This window comes from Dendrobates tinctorius, unplaced genomic scaffold, assembly GCF_039654945.1.
Source record: "Dendrobates tinctorius isolate UK_male_01 unplaced genomic scaffold, ASM3965494v1 ptg000326l, whole genome shotgun sequence".
In the NCBI taxonomy this organism is placed as follows: Eukaryota; Metazoa; Chordata; class Amphibia; order Anura; family Dendrobatidae; genus Dendrobates; species Dendrobates tinctorius.
Window position 1 is genome coordinate 10,115,790 of NW_027361993.1, and position 20,490 is coordinate 10,136,279.

At 48.7% G+C, this 20,490-nt stretch overlaps 1 protein-coding gene across 2 annotated transcripts in view; it reads right to left on the minus strand.

Annotated features, from left to right (window-relative positions):
• The window catches only part of PHF13 (PHD finger protein 13), a 65,622-nt gene that overhangs the window by 16,473 nt on the left and 28,659 nt on the right, over positions 1-20,490 (minus strand). The window contains exon 1 of one of the 2 annotated variants that reach the window (XM_073561735.1): positions 7,892-8,367. The exons of the other annotated variant lie outside the window; for it this stretch is intronic. Coding sequence (XP_073417836.1) covers positions 7,892-7,927 — 36 coding nt within the window. The 5' untranslated portion in view covers positions 7,928-8,367. Of the gene's footprint in view, positions 1-7,891; positions 8,368-20,490 lie in introns of those variants that run through there. 2 annotated transcript variants of the gene reach the window in all.

The window sequence follows — 20,490 nt, forward strand, 5'->3', positions numbered from 1 at the left end:
CACCGGGAAAAACGGCTCCCTCCAGGAGCGCCGTCCTGCTCCTGGCCTTTGGAGCCGAGGGACTCCCCACCGGGAAGTTTTGGCCCCGGGACCTCTTGACAGGGGAAGGATTGGACCGGCCGCACGATCCCCTGGGTCCCTCCGGTAAGCTCTCGCGTGTCCCTCCGTGCAGGGACAGGAAAAACACTGAGGGAAAGGGGGTGGGACATGGCCTTTTAACCTCTCGTGTGCTTTCCTGTCCCTGTAAGGAGGAGGAGGACGTCCTCCATAGTGCTGTCAGGTGGACGTCCTGGAAAAGAATATTAGCAATTACCTCAAATTTGAAATGTATAGTTCTTCTGGTTAGCTATGTTGCTTACCCATGTGCAGGACATTGAAGTAGCTTATATATCCATGGATGCAACCTACTGCAATGCCCTGCACATGGGGTAAGTGCCAAGAAGAATCAGAAGAACTATACTACATTTGTAATTGTAGGTATTTGCTAATATATTACACCTGCTGCATATTGGGATAGGCCCTTGGAGCTGGCTATACTCATACAATAGCAGTTGGCTCATTTGATCTAGGCTCTAGAGCCATCTTTTTCAGACTTCCCCATACATATGAATGTTAAGACCTGTTTCACACTTCAGTCTTTTGGCGTCAGTAAAAATCCGTCATTAGGAGAAAAATACGGATCCGACGGATTTGCCCGCTGGATCCGACTTTTTCCCCATAGACTTGTATTAGTGACAGATTACGACGGATGGCCTTGCGCTTCGCCCGTCGTGCGACGGATCCGTCAGAAAGTCGGTGTCCGTCGGCCGGAAAAAAAACGTCTATAGGAACGTTTGTCTGAGTCGAAAAGTCGGACAACGATGGATTCGTCGCCTACTATAATGGACGCCTATGGGCGACGGATCCGTCGCCGTCCGTCACATGACGGAATCCAGCGACGGATTCCGTTTTTTTAAAGGGAATCTGTCACCCCTCTTTTCAAATATGAGCTGCCGGCACCGACATCAGTGGCTCATCTACAGCATTCTGTAATGCTGTACATAAGCCCCCCTGTAGATAATACTGCAGTGCGCAGGCGCCGGACCTCTCGGACCTTTCCCGGCGCCTGCGCACTGTAGGACTCTGCTCTGCCCGCAACAGGGCAGAGCAGTGCGCCTGCGCTGGAGCCACTACAGGAAGGAAAGAAGAGGACGTCATTGCATGAAGATGGGAGGTGCCGGACCGGACGGCGACACCCATCGGACCGGACCGCCCCCCGGGGAGTATAGTTAACTCTTTTCTTATCTTTCAGGTTACATTGGGGGGGGGGGGGGGGAGGGGGAGTCTGCAAGTTTCACCACCCTTTATTTAAAAGGGAAGTGGCCACCCTTTTTCAGTTTCGATGCCCGGACGGCTCTGCCCACTGTTAGAAAAATCGATTGGGCATGATGGAGAGGGGGCGAACGTCAAGCATGTCCTAAATTAATCAAAATTCATGCTACGAAACAGAAGAGTACTCCAGTCCCTGACCGGAGGAGCACATTTTACCCCAACGCACAACAGTAAAAGGTGCGCGAATTTGGCGCATCTTATCCCAGTAGGACCCTTCATCGAGGCGATCATGAAAAACGCCAGTCTTGAAGAGTGGGGGCCTTTGCTTTACCATTTTCCCCTTTCACAACTCTGCTACAGGCCCGTGCAAACAATTATTGATTTAGATCCTGACAAATAAGTGACCTAACAGTATAGCTTACAGCAAGATAATGGGGGAATGTGCACTTCAGAACTTTGCAATACCGGAAGAAACCTCATGGGGGAGCTACTAACGACAAATATCTATTTTAATCTAGGTAAAGAAATTGCAGCCTGTATTTCTGTCATTATGATGAATTACCAGTGTACAATACGCATATTATATAGCTTATTAAACCATTTTTAAAGGCACAGACTGACATCTAATATATACAAAAATTATGTTACTGTCCTGCCATTTTAAGGAAACAGGCCAGGCGTGCCGATCTCTCATATTCACCCTATACATACATAGACCACACCCTAATTAGCATATACATTCAATAATATTTACGCAACTAATAAAAACACATTCACACGATTCACTTATGAATACAGATCTCCAGACCCCCTGCTGGACAAACCTGGAACTGCAGCAGGAGGACAATGCTGAATATGCAGGCGACCAACACTTAACCCTTTGTAAAGGCACCCACACCTGTTCATGATCACTGAAGTACAACCATCTCACAGCCGGGGGCAATTCTATATTATGAACCTCTGAATTGTACAGCGCTGCGGAATATGTTGGCGCTGTATAAATAAAGATTATTATTACATAAGGAATTTTGCTCTTTTTTATTAGATCTGTTTCTGGGAAATGTATTAAAGCTCCATCTTTCCCCTGTGTTTCTACCCACCCTAATTATTTATTTTACTCATTTATAGAGCGCCATTAATTCCACAGCGCTTTACAGACATTATTGGCACCGTCCACTGTGGGGCTCACAATCTAGATTCCCTATCAGTATGTCTTTGGAATGTGGGAGGAAACCGGAGAACCCGGAGGAAACCCACACAAACACGGGGAGAACATACAAACTCCTTGAAGATGTCCTTGGTGGGATTATAGCCCCCAAGTCCCAGCAGAGGCCTGCAGGGCCATCTGTAGCAGCTGTAATGGTGGCCAGAATGGGTGCCAAGATACAACGAAGATTCAATATTAAACTTTCAATCTGATTTCTATTGTGCGTCAGCTAATAATCTATAGCTCTGGGGGGGTGCAAGGATGTAGCCAAGATTACAGCTGGCCAGGAGATCTATTTCCATGTTAATGGGGGGTATTCAATGCTTTTTTTCATCTGCCCAGTCCACAATGACACGACCTGCAAGTCTCCAGCTGAGGAAGTAGCATAGGAAACCTCAATCCTAACCACCATCATGCGGAAAAAAAGCTTCAAAGACAGTAATCGCAGATACACAGGCCGACTATAGAGGACATCAAGACTATAGAGGACATCAAGATGCTCAAGACAAGCAAGTGAGCATCTCCATTATGAGCTAGCTGGCGATTATTCTCTGCAGACCCCATCCGCTGACTATGGCTTGTCAGATCCTTCCCCCAAGATCAGCAGCCACAGAAACAAGATCCAAGCAGATATATGACAAATCGAACACCATCTCTCTACACAGACAGTATAAGAGAGAAAAGAAGAAACCCAATATTGATAAGCAACAGAAAAAGCCCTAAACCCAGTGCAGCGTCAGAAGACCAGCGACTGATACCAGTCACAGAGAGAGATACAGGAATGATCATGGGGCAGGGTCACCCTACTGAAGAACGACAGTCACAGCCGCTCCTCAGTCCAATGGGCTGATAACAGGGAGTAACAGCTCTCATTCATCTGAACAGCACACGCAGCTTAGAGGCTCGGTCCAGGTTCAGTGTCCCATCTATAGCACGAAATAGAATAAGGTTTCCCCATAGCACTTACAGAGAACACCATGACATATACAGGAATTGATTAGACTCTTTACAGCTCCTTCACACCCCCACCCACCCTTTATATGGTGGCATTTATTGACCGTAATTGGGTGTGCATAGACTTGGCGGAGGTTTGTAAGAATGGTACCATTGTGAGACCCAACACAATAAGGGCTTGCGTCGCTCCCCAGGAGCTCACAGGGGTTAAATGTGGTTAGTGCCCAAAGATAGCAAGGTTGTGTACACGTATATGTACAGTGCATATATACACACACATTACAATTTATATACACACACATCCACACGTATGCAGCACGCACACACACACACATCCACACGTATGCAGCACGCGTGCGTGCGCACGCACGCACACATCCACACGTATGCAGCACGCGCGCGCACACATCCACACGTATGCAGCACGCGCGCGCACACATCCACACGTATGCAGCGCGCACACATCCACACGTATGCAGCACGCGCGCGCACACATCCACACGTATGCAGCACGCGCGCGCACACATCCACACGTATGCAGCACGCGCGCGCACACATCCACACGTATGCAGCACACACACAACCACACGTATGCAGCACACGCGCACACACACATCCACACGTATGCAGCGCGCGCGCACACACACACAAACACATCCACACGTATGCAGCAGCACGCACACACATCCACACGTATGCAGCACGCATGCACACACATCCACACGTATGCAGCACACACACACACACATCCACACGTATGCAGCACACACACACACACATCCACACGTATGCAGCACACACACACACACATCCACACGTATGCAGCACACACACACACACATCCACACGTATGCAGCACACACACACACACATCCACACGTATGCAGCACACACACACACACATCCACACGTATGCAGCACACACACACACACATCCACACGTATGCAGCACACACACACACACATCCACACGTATGCAGCACACACACACACATCCACACATATGCAGCACACACACACACATCCACACGTATGCAGCACACAGACATCCAGTACAGTTTCTATACACGTGTGTGTGTGTATATATATATATATATATATATACATATATACATATATACACACACACACATCCACACGTATGCAGCACACACACATCCACACGTATGCAGCACACAGACATCCAGTACAGTTTCTATACAGCTATGTGTGTATATATATATATATATATATATATATATATATATATATATATACACACACACATCCACACGTATGCAGCACACACACATCCACACGTATGCAGCACGCATGCACACACATCCACACGTATGCAGCACACACACACACATCCACACGTATGCAGCACACAGACATCCAGTACAGTTTCTATACACCTATGTGTGTGTATATATATATATATATATATATATATACACACACACACACACACACACACATCCACACGTATGCAGCACACACATCCACACGTATGCAGCACACACACATCCAGTACAGTTTCTATACACCTATGTGTGTGTATATATATATATATATATATATATATATATATATATATATATATATATATATATACACATACATACACACATACATCCACACGTATGCAGCACACACACATCCAGTACAGTTTCTATACACCTATGTGTGTGTGTGTGTGTGTGTGTGTGTGTGTGTGTGTGTGTGTGTGTATATATATATACACACACACACACACACATATACATACACTTAAACAGGCAGAGCTAAGTGGCATTAACATCCCTATAAAAGTGCCGTGAGGGGGGGGGGGGCATAATTGTGAATAAAAGAAAAGAAAAAACAAGACATGTAAATGTAGCAGGCTGCCCCCATCATGGTGCTGAACCAGCCTTATGTGCTACAGACTAGCAGAGCCCTTGCCAGGCCAGGAGTGGTTTGGGACCCGCACCATCTGGACGATCTGTCTGGTTGGAAGCCAGGACAGGAGTGTATCCATACAATGGGAGCACTGACTACTGCAGCCACAGATCACCTGTCAGAATGATCTCCAATGCCATCACACAGACCAGCACATACTGTCACGGTTACATTTCTATTTTACAAGTCTTCCTGCGAAAGCTGATGTATAATGGTCCACAATAGTAATCACTACTGATGCCCGCTATCGGTGACATATGACACGGTGCGTGGCAGGTACGGGGTCACGAATTGTGCTGACCTTGAATACAGCAGCATAACTTTCAATACCATCATTGATGCATCAAATAAAAACTATGCACTAATAGTGTCCTAACCCCCCCCCCCCCCCCCCCAAACACTGAAACCCAACCAAGCATATGTCAAAGAAATCTAAATTATAACTAAGGATCACAAAACTAATTCATTGAAGCATATGGCTATATATCTAACAGATAGGATCAGGCAACAGAGAGCCCTTAACCTTTGCACTGCCAGACCAGACTTGATCAGGGGGAACATGTTGCAGGCTCAGGTGCTGGGGGGGGGGGTACATGGTGAACAGTGGAACTGCAGCCTTAAGGGACATCCCTAGTGACACTGTATAGGAGGAGACTGAAGGAGAGCCCAAGGGAGGAGCATGGCTGTGACGGACAGTTAACCCTTACAACCCCTCTGGTCGTGTCGGCTCTGGGCAGGGAGATAACTGACTCGGCAGAAACTAACAGCAGTTAGAATATACAGAGAAGAGTGGTCTCCCCCCAAGATACAATGTAATAATACCACCAAGAAGACACAATGTAACAACCCTGGGAAGTGTGGAACAAATTACAAGTGACTGGTTCAAAGGAGAGGAGTCTGCAGCACAAGCCTAAAACCTTACAGTGTCCTACTCCATAAGCATCCAAATTCGGAATGGGGGTCTTCTAATGAACCCCCTGCCCCTCCTACCCCTGTAGACTGGGAGCCTCACTGATACAATGTAACAAGCAACTCCTCCTCTTGGCTGCTGGCCAGACACACAAGAAGCATTAATGTTTGATTGTAGCCAAAAATGAGGCAAGAATAGGGGGAGAAGTGGCTTTATAGGGTTGACCCTTGGCTTAGAATAGAGTGAGGGGCTCCACAAGGACTCATTAGGGTTAAAAAGGAAAAAAAAAAATGGTCACAGCAGGAGCTGCCCCCTCCCCCACCTCCACGTTGTGGGGGCTCTTGGATCACATAGAAATGTACAAAACTGTGAATTTACAGCAAGGATATAATATAAAGCCATGGCAGAAAAAGGGGGAAGGGGGTTAATGAGGAAGGACCCCCCCACACACACTTCCTGATCATGCACCATCCTCTCTGCTTTGTGACCAAGGGGGGCAGCCACTATCAAATGCCAGCACCCCAAAGGCAAACACCCTCACCACCCCCCTAACAAAGCAGATCAGGAATACTGGAGGCAGTGGGTGTAGTCATCCTGCCACCCTGATCTCCCATCCGCCTGCATTCTTCTAGAATCAGGGGCTCTAGGGGAGGTCTCGGGGGGCTCTGCACTTCAATTAGGAGCCCACACTTTGAAATGCTGAATTTATAGGCAATCAGCCCTTTCTAGCAACACTTTGCAGTGACATCCTGATCTTAACTGTATAGGTGGGCAACCTAGCACTAAAAGGTGGGAGCTGGGGGTCCTCTCCTAACCCTCCATCTCTATAGCACCCACATATTGTCCCTATGGGGGTATATCAGGACTACATGTCTGCCAGCTGCTGGGTTAAGATCTGCACAGTGGGGTTGAAAAGGGTTAAAGTGAAGAAAACTAAAAATAAGCTGTTTAAGGGGGACATAGGAGGACCCCCCATAACAGTGCAGGCATGATCACAGAAGTGAGGGGGGGTGATCGCCAGTCTAGAAGGAGCTGGTTCATTTATCACCCCCTCCCCCAATCTCCCACCAAGCCTGCAAGATCTCACACACCCTCACTGTAATCCCCTCAATCTCCTAAGTCAGGGGTGTATTGACCATTCAGATGCCCCCTGTACCCTAAAATGTGAGTGTGGTCACGCCTCGTAGTCCTGACTATATGGAGAGTGCATTCAAGATGGTGATTTCTGGTGATCACACTGCCAGGCTTAGATACCTGGAGAGCAGCAGCCATGCCACAGACCAGAAAAAGCCCTACAAAGGTCCTACAGGGGAAAAGGGGGCTGCTAGGGGCTAATCAGGGGTACGGCCAGGGACATGGGGGGCTCCTTTCTGGGGTTACAAAAATAACTTATTTTGTTGCAAGGACAAGATGGCGTAAGTTGTAATGAGAGATGGGTCAGGGAGTGAGAGCTGCACAGACAGCACAGCATTCGGGTGCACAAGTCCAGATCCATGCACTGCTACTGGGGGGAGGGGAGTATTGGGGTACACACATACAAGAGCTACACTGCTGCCTGCAGATACATAGGGGGGAAGCAAGCAACTTACCTCTGAATCAAAAGTTGAGGTTGATGCAGTATCCATGAGTGGAGGGCAATGGGCAAAAATAGGGAGACAGTCCGGGGGGATCCTCAGAAAGTGGGGGACCCAGGGAGTGTGCTGATCCAGGTAGGAGTGGGGTCACCCCTTTGATCTGTAGGGGCTTCTTCTTAGATGGGGGTCCTGCAAAAGTTGGGGGGCAATCCTAGGGAGGGTCAGGTTGTCCGACCCCAGGCACATCCAAGCTCTCCAAACCTCAGGGCAGAGTCAGATCATATCTTCACACCGAACCATCAGCATTATTATCAGAAGCCCACCCCCAAAAAAATATGCTGGCACTGACTGTTCACCAGCCAACTCCTCCAGCTTTCAATGGCTCTCTGGTTTTCTTTGCTCCTCTCTCCCACCCTCCTAGCCTCTTCTGATGTCACTGACAATTTGCTTTTGTTAATCTCTCCTCCTTGGTAGGATTGGTCAGTCTCTGGAGGAAATCACCCACACCGCGGAGCACGCCGGGACTTGTAGTTTTCTCCCTCTCCTCTCTGCTGGCAGAGGGTATGCTTTTTTTTTTATCAACCAACTTTATTGAAAACGACCGAAGTCGCTAAAAAGTGCGTTATCTGCTCAGCAAGCGGGTGGTTACATATATATACTCAATATGACTTTATTACAAAGTTTATATTTGTTTTATTAGGTGGTAAGAAGAGGTTATGCTATAGGTGGCGTATGTATGTATTTGATGCTATAGGTCACGTGTGCTGTGTGGGCGTGGCCAAGCCATGGCTCAGCCAGTAGGTCACACAGAGCCCCCCTGACCTGCAGGCTGTTGTGCTGGGCTCTGCTGTCATGTACCACTAGGTCACATCTGTAAGGGGGGAGCACGAGGTGGGTGAGGGGAAATAGTCCAGGAAACCATGGTAAAGTGCAAGCAATAGAAAAAGCCTCCTCTCAGTGTGTGAAATGGTTATTGCCGGCCGGAAACGCAAAATAACGGTGGGGAACAGAGAAAAACCTTCCCCAAACTCTTCCCACAAAGCTGGAAGCTACAAAATGTCTTACACACGGAAGCACTAAGATTTCCCTTCACTGGAACTAAAGCCGACCCCTAAAAATATCCCCATAGTATTATCCCTCCTCCACCAAACTGTACACAATGCCAGGTAACGTTCTCCCGGCATTCACCAAACCCATGCCAGCTACAGAAGTGTGATCCGTCGCTGCACAGAACCCGTTCCCGCTAGAGTCCAGTGGTGGCTTTACACCACCCCATCCGACGCTCGACAATGTGCTTGGTGATGTAAGGCTGCATGCAGCTGCTCAGCCACGAAGCGCCCGGCAAGGGCGCAGTGTTTGTGCTGATGGTAAAACAGATGACGTCTGGACTTTTGAGTTACGGAGCCTACAGAGCGTAGCTGACTTTTCTGCCCTTTGCTTCTAAACACTTGGCGAAACCGATCTGTAACGTTATGGGGTCTCCACCTTGGGGCCAAGTTGCTGCGGTTCCTTCCACGTCTCAATAATATCACTGACAGGTGATGAGGGAAGATTTAGGAAGAAAAAATGTAATGAACGGATTTGTTACACCAGTGGTTTCTATTACGGGATCGCGGTGGTATAGCTCTGCACCCCCTGTCGCTCTGTCACATTGTTAGTAATGCCTAGACATGGAGGGTCCGGATGCTATACACCAGGAGCGTGGGATGATGGCGGTTATACACCAGGGGGGCGAGGGACTGGATATTATACACCAGGTGTCGATAGGGCTGGATGTTATACACCACGGGGTGAGGTTCCAGATGTTATTCACCGGGGGGATGAGGGGCCAAATGTTATACACCAGGGGGCAATGGAACCGGATTTTATATACCATGGGGCAGGATGTTATATACCAGGTGGGGGGGACGAGGGGGCCACATGTTATGTACCAGAAGTGAGAGAAGTTATACACCAGGGGGGCGAGGTGCTGGATATTATACACCAGGGGGGCGAGGTGCTCGATATTATAAACCAGGGGTTAATGGAACCGGATTTTATATACTATGGGGCAGGATGTTATATACCAGGTGGGGGGGATGAGGGGCCACATGTTATGTACCAGAAGTGAGAGAAGTTATACACCAGGGGGGCGAGGTGCTGGATATTATACACCAGGGGGGCGAGGTGCTGGATATTATACACCAGGGGGGCGAGGTGCTCGATATTATAAACCAGGGGTGAGGTACCTGTTGTTATGCACTGACAGGGCAGGGTAGGGGGTGAGGGGCTGAATGAAAAACCTAAATATAATGATTAAGACATATGTCCCATTACTTTTATCCAGACAGTGTACATGTCATTCTGGAAACATGATGCAGCGTTGGGATGACACCACACATGAATAAGGTTACAGTAAGGACCTATTGTCAAAATTTCCACATAATGTGAGGATTACTTAAAGAAGTTCTGCCACTAACTTTTTATTGATTAAATATGTGTATATATGCATGTAATGTAGTGTGAGGGTATGTGCTCACGATCAATAATCGCTGCAGGTTGGATGCTGCGTACTTGTGCAGCGGCCAGATGTTACAGCATAGTGGATGGGATTTCAATAACTCCCATGCCCCCTAGGCATCCGCAGATGCCACGGATCACCCACGGAGATGGACATGCGGCGCATCTTTCCAGACCACAGAGTGTCAATTTCTTTTGCAGAGACACGAGTTCTCTGCACTGAAATCTCACCCATACAATGTATTGAATGCGGTGAATCCGCGTGCTTTAGTGAACACATGCGGATTCACCTGCATTCAATAGCCGGCAGTGCTATGGACACAGCGGACATGTGCTGCGTCCAAAGCGCTGCCAATTCCTGATCGTCTGCACATACTTTGAGTGTATTAATATACCCACCTACCACTGTAAAAGAGACTTCAGGGTCACACATAGAGCATAGAGTGAGCTGGATAGTCACATGTGCAGTGACAAATAGGATAAATTTTGTAATTTATATATTTATTTATCCATCCATCATTGAAAAACATGAATGGTAAAACTGACACTGGTGCAAAACACTGATGACGCCTGTACAATTTTTTTTATGTACATGTTCACATGTGAATGAGGCCTTTTTGACAGTTTCAGCTTATTTTAGCAATATCTGCTGTGAAATCTTGAGGGTATAACCACCCTGGATATCAGAATATCAGCTTCTCAAGAGATGTTACCAAATTAAGCAGAATCTGCCAGTAGTTTGCAGATGAACATCTCGTCATTAAAGGGAACCTGTCAGACAATTCATGCTGCCCAAATCCTGCAGTTGGGCTGTGTTTCAGAGAAAATATACTTTAAAGATCCAGCCAAAGACTGTTGCCAGAAATCAGACTAGTCTGGTGCTCCGCCAGCCGACTCTTCCCAGCACTACTGCAGGTGATTACCAGGTATCTCGCTCCTGTGTACATAGGGAGAGACCTGTCAACCACCTGCTGCAGCACAGGATCTTTAAAGTCGCTTGACTAGTTCCCTTAAAGTGAATCTGTCACCAGTTTTTGCAAACCTATCTGAGCAGCATGATGTAGGGCCAGAGACCCTGATTCCAGTGAAGTTTCACTTGCTGGGCTACTTGCTGCAATTTTGATAAAATCACAGTTTTATCTGCTGAAGCTCCCTGAACCCTAAACTCTGTATAACCCCGCCCACACCACTGATTGGCAATGGTGGGGGTGGGGTTAAACAGAGCTCACTAATACAGGGGACTACATGGTGGTAGTTTTACTAGTCCTCTAGTAATAATCTCCTGAGGATAAAACAGGGATTGTTTCAAGACTACAAGCAAGCAGCCCAGTAAGTGACACCTGGAATTAGGGTCTCATTATCAAATCCGCAGATATCAAAGGGCCTTCTGACTGTCCACTGACAGATGATGATGGGGGATAGAAGGATCTGGCATGTTCAATATCAGACTGCTGATTCTTTTGTTCTCTAAGAGATTAGCCGCCATTAGAGAAGTCTGGCAGCAGCTGGTTCATGAAGAGTACAGGAGTGCTTGGTCAGCCGAGCTCTTCCGTGTTTGGGAGAGTCAAGTAGATAGCCGACAGGGAAAGTTTAGATAAGCAGCTATCTACACTGTGTGTGGGAATTTAGGCTGTTCAGTCACTCGTATGATCTGCCGCAGTCGCTAAAACTACTTGTGTTTGGCATAATCGACTGAATTTGGTTGTCCAATTGCCACTTTGCACAAAACCACTCTGTTAGTGTTAGGAACGGCGGAACGTCTGCGATTGCCTGTACAGCAGCTTCAGTGGATTTCACAGCTGAGATAGCACTCTCAAGAGTAGCCAACCGGCCCTTCAGCTGCCGAATATACTGTAAGAGTTGCTGTTGTTCTGCCATCACTAGCCAGACCCTGGCGCTAGTATAAGGTTAGGAACGGTGGAGCACACTAAATAATAAATAATAATGTGCGTTCGCCGCTCGGGGTCCACCGTGCAGTAGATGTTACACTGCTGCTAGGTAATGGCAGACGAGCAATATGGCGGTATAATGCGCACAGGTTAGACTTCACCCGAAGTGCGCAAAGAGGGCTCTGTTCACACACAGAGGAGACGCAACATAAACATACAAAAGGCTGAGCCTGTTAGTATCACAGGCCTCAGGTAAATGCACACACGGTATTAGGTCACAGGAGCAGAACCTAAGACAGAGGAGCTGTGTCCGTCTAGACCTACCGTGTGTGCGGCGTCGCTACTGTGAACGCCAAGACGGGCTGCAACTGCAGCGCGGCGTAGGACCCTGCCGCAGGATGACACAGCTACAAAGCAGGCGCAATGTCGGACGCTAGCGCAGAGGTGCGGTGTGCACAGTGGCCTAAGGCTTGCCACAAACTGGCGCTGACTGCTGAACTAATTCCCTATCCACATGCGTAATATCAGAGGGAAGGGGTTTCTTAATATGTCAGTCACCAGAATCATACAACAGTCACCATTCACACATAGAAAGTATAGTCTATACTAGCGCATGGCCGAACGGACATGCGCGCTTTTTATAGCCGTGCGGGACCTTCCGGAAGCTCCCAGATCTCCGAGATGGACCAACGAGATCTGGAGCAGGACCTGAGCACATGACTCCTGATCTCCAATGGGAGATCGTCTCATGAGCATGCTCAGTATGAGCACAGAGGAACTTAGTCTCTGGAGCGGTCTGCTGCAAAGTTATCTTCTCTGCAGTAGATAGACAGCAGGAGACCGCAGAATGTGAGGCTCTGGATTCCTGCAGAGCAGACGCAGAAACCTGACGCCTAACATTACCCCCCCTCCTAGGGCCCCCTCCCCTCTGAGTCTTCCAATCCACCACCTTGTGACCATCAGAGGCATAGGCCTCAGACTTGTCCGAAGGCAAATCTGATGTCCCGGTAGGTGACACGGAAAACCGGGACACGTGGAAGGTATCAGAGGCGACAAGATCGCCAGGTTTAAGAAGGGACACGTGGGAGACAACAGGAGCGGCAAAACCTCCCGGAGCATAAGTTGAAGTGGAACGGCCATGCGCGCTTTTTATAGCCGTGTGGGACCTTCCAGATCTCCGAGATGGACCAATGAGATCTGGAGCAGGACCTGGGCACATGACTCCCGATCTCCAATGGGAGATCGTCTCATGAGCATGCCCAGTATGAGCACAGAGGAACTTAGTCTCTGGAGCGGTCTGCTGCAAAGTAATTTCCTCTGCAGTAGGTAGACAGCAGGAGACCGCAGAATGTGAGGCTCTGGATTCCTGCAGAGCAGACGCAGAAACCTGACGCCTAACAGTTAGGATGCTTTCACATTGCGTTTAGTTACACACTTGGTGGTCTGGTCAGGGCATATACATCCTAACCAGCCACAAAACTGGATTCGGACGTATGCGCCAACGGGACCATAGACTAGAATAGTACTGGCAGAGTGAATGTGCTCTTTGACGTGGATCATTACAAAGTGTGTACCCCTACTGGAGGTGGACACTCTGACGTAGTAGACCCAACGGCGCCACCGAGCGTGTAATTAGCACAATATAAAAGTACCCTAAATTTTCCAACTGGCTCCCTGATCAGTCTGTTATATCTGTCATACTGCTTTTGGGATCCTTCACACAAGTGATTCCACGGACAACTATTGCAGATGATCATTATGTTTTGTGTATGGTTGGCTTCTTCCACCTCCATCACTCATTAGGATTGGGTCATCCCAATGTACAACGGTTGGTAACCCCATCACAGCTGTTTGCAGGTCCCACAGTGGCTGGAACTCAGGGCCGGACTGGGACTAAAATTCAGCCCTGGCATTTGAAGTTACACAGGCCCACTAGTCACATGGTGACTATATAATATCTTTGTACACTTGTAGGCTACAAGAAGTGAGCGGAGATTAACACGACTATATAACATGTAGTCACAGCTGTGCCCAGTATTTCAGCTCAGTCCTATTTATTGCTTTTAGGTACAGTACTCCTCCCAAATCTCTGTCCCCTTTTGTATGCACGGTGACATAATTCCTGGCAGAACTGCTCTCTATTGGGCAACCAGACCCCCTGGTCATAGCTGCCCCTATCATACCCCCCAACTTTTGAAGAAGGGAAAGATGGACAAAGACTGCGGCGCAAATTTTGGCCACGCCCAGCCACACCCATTTCACAACTAGTCACACCCATGTCCACACCTAATCGCACCCATTTAGCACTGCTGATCACACTGACTGGTACTGAGGGCACAGTGGCTGGCATTATGGGCACACTGACTGGCACTAAGGAAGAGAGAAAACAGAGAGAGAGAGAAAAAAGAAAACAGAGAGAGCGAGAAAGAAAGGGGAAAGAAAGAAAGAACAGTGAGAGACAAAGAAAGAACAGTGAGAGACAGAGAAAGAACAGAGAGAGAAAGAAAGAGGGGAAAGAAAGAACAGAGAGAGACAGAGAAAGAACAGAGAGAGAAAGAAAGAAGTAAAGAAAAGAAAGAAAAAACAGAGAGAAAGAGAGGAAAGAAAAAGAAAGAAAGAGGGGAAGAAAGAAGAGAGAAAGAAAGAACAGAGAGAGAAAGAAAAAGAGAGAAAGAAATAAAGAAAGATTCTACAAAGATACTATAGCAGCCCGGCTCCCATTGTAGTGCCCACCTGAGCCTCCCGGTGCAGGACCTATCATGATCCGCTCACATGGCCGGCATCCCCGATTCCAAGGCGATCCTGCTGTCCGCGCTGTCGGAGGAGGGCATGGTGATGGATCTGAAGCATTCCTGGTTCCGTCACAATCTCCTCAAGAAATTATCTCATTTCCGGTCAGCTTCCAGCACATCACTTCAGGTGGAACGTCATGTGTGTGTTTTAAAATGCTCCTCGGGGCTCCGCCGTGTACTCCTGTGTCCGTGGGAAAAGCACGCTTTGTATGCTTTGTACACACTTGGCTCCGCTCCGTACATCCCGTACACATATGGCTCCACTCCGTACATCCCGTACACATATGGCTCCACTCCATACACACACGGCTCCACTCTGTCCACCTCGTACACGTGTGGCTCCTCTCCGTACACCTCGTACAGGCGCGGCTCCACCTCGTACACACACACACGGCTCCGCTCCGTACACCTCGTACACGCGCGGCTCCACCTCGTACACACACACGGCTCCGCTCCATACACCTCGTACACGCGCGGCTCCTCTCCGTACACCTCGTACACGCGCGGCTCCTCTCCGTACACCTCGTACACGCGCGGCTCCTCTCCGTACACCTCGTACACGCGCGGCTCCTCTCCGTACACCTCGTACACGCGCGGCTCCTCTCCGTACACCTCGTACACACACGGCTCCTCTCCGTACAACTCGTACACGCGCGGCTCCACCTCGTACACACACATGGCTCCTCTCCGTACACCTCGTACACGCGCGGCTCCTCTCCGTACGCCTCGTACACGCGCGGCTCCTCTCCGTACGCCTCGTACACGCGCGGCTCCGCTCCGTACGCCTCGTACACGCGCGGCTCCTCTCCGTACGCCTCGTACACGCGCGGCTCCTCTCCGTACGCCTCGTACACGCGCGGCTCCTCTCCGTACGCCTCGTACACGCGCGGCTCCTCTCCGTACGCCTCGTACACGCGCGGCTCCTCTCCGTACGCCTCGTACACGCGCGGCTCCTCTCCGTACGCCTCGTACACGCGCGGCTCCTCTCCGTACGCCTCGTACACGCGCGGCTCCTCTCCGTACGCCTCGTACACGCTCCTCTCCGTACGCCTCGTACACACGGCTCCGCTCCGTACACACGGCTCCGCTCCGTACACACGGCTCCGCTCACCTCGTACACACGCGGCACCGCTCCGTACACCTCATACACGCGGCTCCTCTCCGTACACCTCGCACACACGCGGCTCCTCTCCGTACACCTCGCACACACGCGGCTCCTCTCCGTACACCTCGCACACACGCGGCTCCTCTCCGTACACCTCGCACACACGCGGCTCCTCTCCGTACACCTCGCACACACGCGGCTCCTCTCCGTACACCTCGCACACACGCGGCTCCTCTCCGTACACCTCGCACACACGCGGCTCCGCTCCGTACACCTCGCACACACGCGGCTCCGCTCCGTACACCTCGCACACATGCGGCTCCTCTCCGTACACCTCGCACACACACAGCTCCGCTCCGTACACCTCGTACACACGGCTCCGCTCCGTACACCTCATACACACACAGCTCTGCTACATCCACACTGTAAATCCTGACCCCACACATACTTACCTCAACCAGCACCATGACAACAGCAAAGCAGAGTCTTGCAGACTGTAGAGGCAAGGCTGAGCGCACAGGACCTGTGATGAGGTCACAGGAGGGGCGGAGTCAGGGGGTGACATGATCGGGGGTCTGGACAAAGGCTCCTGATCATGTGACCCCCCTGACTCCTCCCCTCCTGTGACCTCATCACAGGTCCTGCGAACAGAGCGAGCAGGCAAGCGAGTGCGACGCTGTGAGTGGCTGCGGGGGGGAGGGGGTCTCATGCTAAGGCGAGGATGGGCGTGGCGGCTTATCTCCCTGCAGTGCGGGAGGAACTTGGAAACTATCACCGCCATGCCCGCAGAGGGCCGGCGGCAGGAGCAACAGTGGCTGCAGCAGCTGGCAAGCGGCCCTGCCGCCCGCGGCCCACGTGACAGCGGCCCAGCGGGAAAATGCCCGGTTGGTTATATTGCCAATCCGGGCCTGGCTGGAAGTAAACAGTGAATGGAGCCGGGACATGGTGTATTGGCCATAATCGGGCTACGGGAGCTGGTTTTATTCACTTCAATGAGAGCAGAGTTGCAGCACTCAAGAATGGCCACAACACAGTGTAATGAACTGTGATGTCCTGGCTCTGTACAATTTTTACTTCCAACTGCCACAAGACCTGCAAACAGCTGATCAGTGGGGGTGCCGAATTTCATACAACCCACAGATCTGACATTGATGACTTGTCATAAGGACAGGTCATCGCTATCTAAGCCCTGAACAACTCCTTTAACATGTATGTACATGCCATTTGCGGCATCTTTCACATGGTAGTTGCCCAATATAATCTTAGATACCTTTACCTTTGATGGGGCTATGGTTACCCTACACTCCCAAATGGGCAAAGGGAACTTACAACTTAACGAAATAGCACCCAGGGGTGAAAACTGACAATATACGTGTGAGTTTATTACTGAATAACTGGTGCAAAAATTAAGGACAGCCTCAAAATTGTACTACGCAGTATAAAAAGATGCATAGTCAAGATCATCAATCCAATGCTGACTGTACCTAAAAAGCTGGACTTACCTGTTCCTTTTGTCTGCTTTCCCTGATGGGATCCTCTATGTCCACAGCCACCTGCAGCATTTGCAGTCTTTTTGAGAGGCGCTTTGCTTGTCTAGAGTCTTCACGTTTTTCAGGTCCTCAACTCACAACAAATGTATACTGGTCCGACAAGTTCCAATCCACACGTCTGTCCACTCGCCCTTTTAGTGTCTCACCATTGCCTTCCCGCTATACAACACACCCAGGGCAGAGAAAAGATTGGACAATTAGAGAGAGAGTAAAACTATGCTTGTTGTAGGTGATCTCCAATTTGTAGGGGGCTTTTCTGTTCAACTGCTGAAGATTTGTGACGTCCCTGTGTGCATCAGCAACACTGCCCACTCCTAGGCGCATGCACGTGGCAGTTTATTGTGCGTGCGCCAACCCCTGCTTTACCGGCTCTCAGGTTTGTATGGGCCAATATTCAACTCCCTATTAACATCCATGCACAGATTGGTCAGTCATCCATGTTTACTGCCACATAGAGGGAAAGAGTAAGCAAAAGCCAGACATCTATGGTGGCGCATATCTTCCAAGGACAATGCTAAAGTTCAACATGCCCAATCCTTTTTTTTTGCTTGCCAACTGCAGGGTACAATGAAGCTGCTGCCATATGGCATCACATATGAGATAAGCAGGGTGGTAACAATTTTTAGTAGTCTACACCACTGAAGTCCCACTCTCAATGTAGTGGCACTTTGAGTGCTATGGTAAAGTGCTATTACCCAGTACCATATTATGGAGATCTCTCCTCTAGAAGTAATACTTCCATATCATGGTTCACGTCAAAAATTGTTTTCTTCTGCTTTTATTTTTTCTTCTGTATAATTCATGGGGGTAGACATCTTAGCTGAGATGTAACTTTACTTGCCTCTGTTGTTTCCTAATGTTGGTTCACGGCAGACATCTTAACATTACGAAAAAACACATTGGCCATTTACTAATCAGTTTATGGTTTTATGGGACATAAACTGTGTTAAAAAAAAAGTTGCAAAATATGATTTGCAACAAAATTTGAGCAAGGACCTCACAAATCTTCTCATTGCCTAATCTAAAAAGTGACAAGAAAAGTGACCAAAGAGATGTATATTTGATTTTCTGCAACTTTTAATAAATTAACTCAGTTAATACATGGGAGCCAGTCATAGTAAGTGGACCATCAACTTTAATGGAAAGTGCAGTCAGTCTTTAAACAAAACAGCGATCACACCAGCTCTGTCTGATGAAATCTATAATATCCGATTCAAACTACGAGTAAACCCGTTGTCGCTATATGAATATAATCTTAAGAAAATTAAAAGTAATTATTATGCAACAGGAGATAGAGCTGGGGCGCTGTTAGCCCGTAGAGTTAAAAAAAGAGAGGGACGAGCTAGAATTGACCATTTGGTAGATCAACAAGGGAAATGTATCAGAAATCCATTAGAAATAGTAAAGGTTTTTGCTAATTACTATAAACCTCTCTATAATCTAGTGACTGATCCCACCACTCCGCAGCCCTCCCAAACTAATATTGATAGATATCTACAATCTATAAACTTACCCCAAATATCACAGGAACAACTGAACATACTAAATGCCCTATTTACAGAGGAGGAAATTCGTAACACCATCAAACTTACAAAATGTCATAAAGCCCCTGGCCCAGATGGGTTATCAAATGAGTACTATCGCCAATTTCATCAATATTTGACTCCCTACCTCCTTCGTATGTTTAATTCATGGCAAAATTCAGAATCTGTATCTGTCACAAATCTAGAGGCCATTATTACTACTCTGCCTAAACCGGGGAAACCTCCAATATGTCCCAGTAATTTTAGGCCCATTGCACTCTTAAACTGCGATGTTAAAATTTTTTCTAAAATGCTTGCAGTTAGATTACATCATGTGATCCCCTCCTTGGTTTCGTCTGATCAAGTAGGATTTGTAGCAGGTCGGGAAGCGAAGGACGGAACACGCAGGATGATAAATTTAATCCGGATAGCGGAATTGAGTGGGGTCCCCAGTGCATTCCTGTCCCTAGATGCTGAAAAAGCGTTTGACAGGGTGCACTGGGGGTATCTCAAAAATGTCCTACGAAAATTTGGTCTGACGGGCCCCGTTTACTCTGCGATATGCGCTATGTACGCGAATCCCTCTGCCAAAGTTTTATCATCCGGGTTCCTTTCACAGTCGTTTTGTATATCGAATGGTACACGTCAAGGCTGCCCATTGTCTCCTATTATTTTTGCCTTGTGCATGGAACCTTTGGCAGAAAAAATAAGGAGTGCCCAGGATATAGCAGGTATTAAGGGCCTGTCACACTAAGCGACTTACCAGCGATCCCGACACCGATATGAAGGTGTCAGGATCGCTGGTAAATCGCTATGTGATCGCTGGTGAGCTGTCACACAGACAGCTTCCCCAGCGATCAGCACAGCGATGCCGAGCGCCCGGCATCGCTGGCCATCCCTGTAAAAAATAGAATCAAAATAAAAAATATAGTTCTTCTCACCTTCCGACGTCGCGTTCAGCCATCCCGCCTCTCTCCACGCTCCGGTCCCAGTGATCCTTTGCGAGAATGACCGCGAGATGTCACAGTCTCGCGGGATAACAAAGTCTCGCGGTCATTCGTGCAAAGGATCACTGGGACCGGAGCGTGGAGAGAGGCGGGATGGCTGAACGCGATGTCGGAAGGTGAGAATAACTATATTTTTAATTTTTTTTATTATTTTTTACACCTGATCGCTAGTCTCCGGCCTGTCACACACAGCGATGCGTGCTGGCCAGCGGGAGACCAGCGACCAAAGAAATGTCCAGAGGTTTCTTC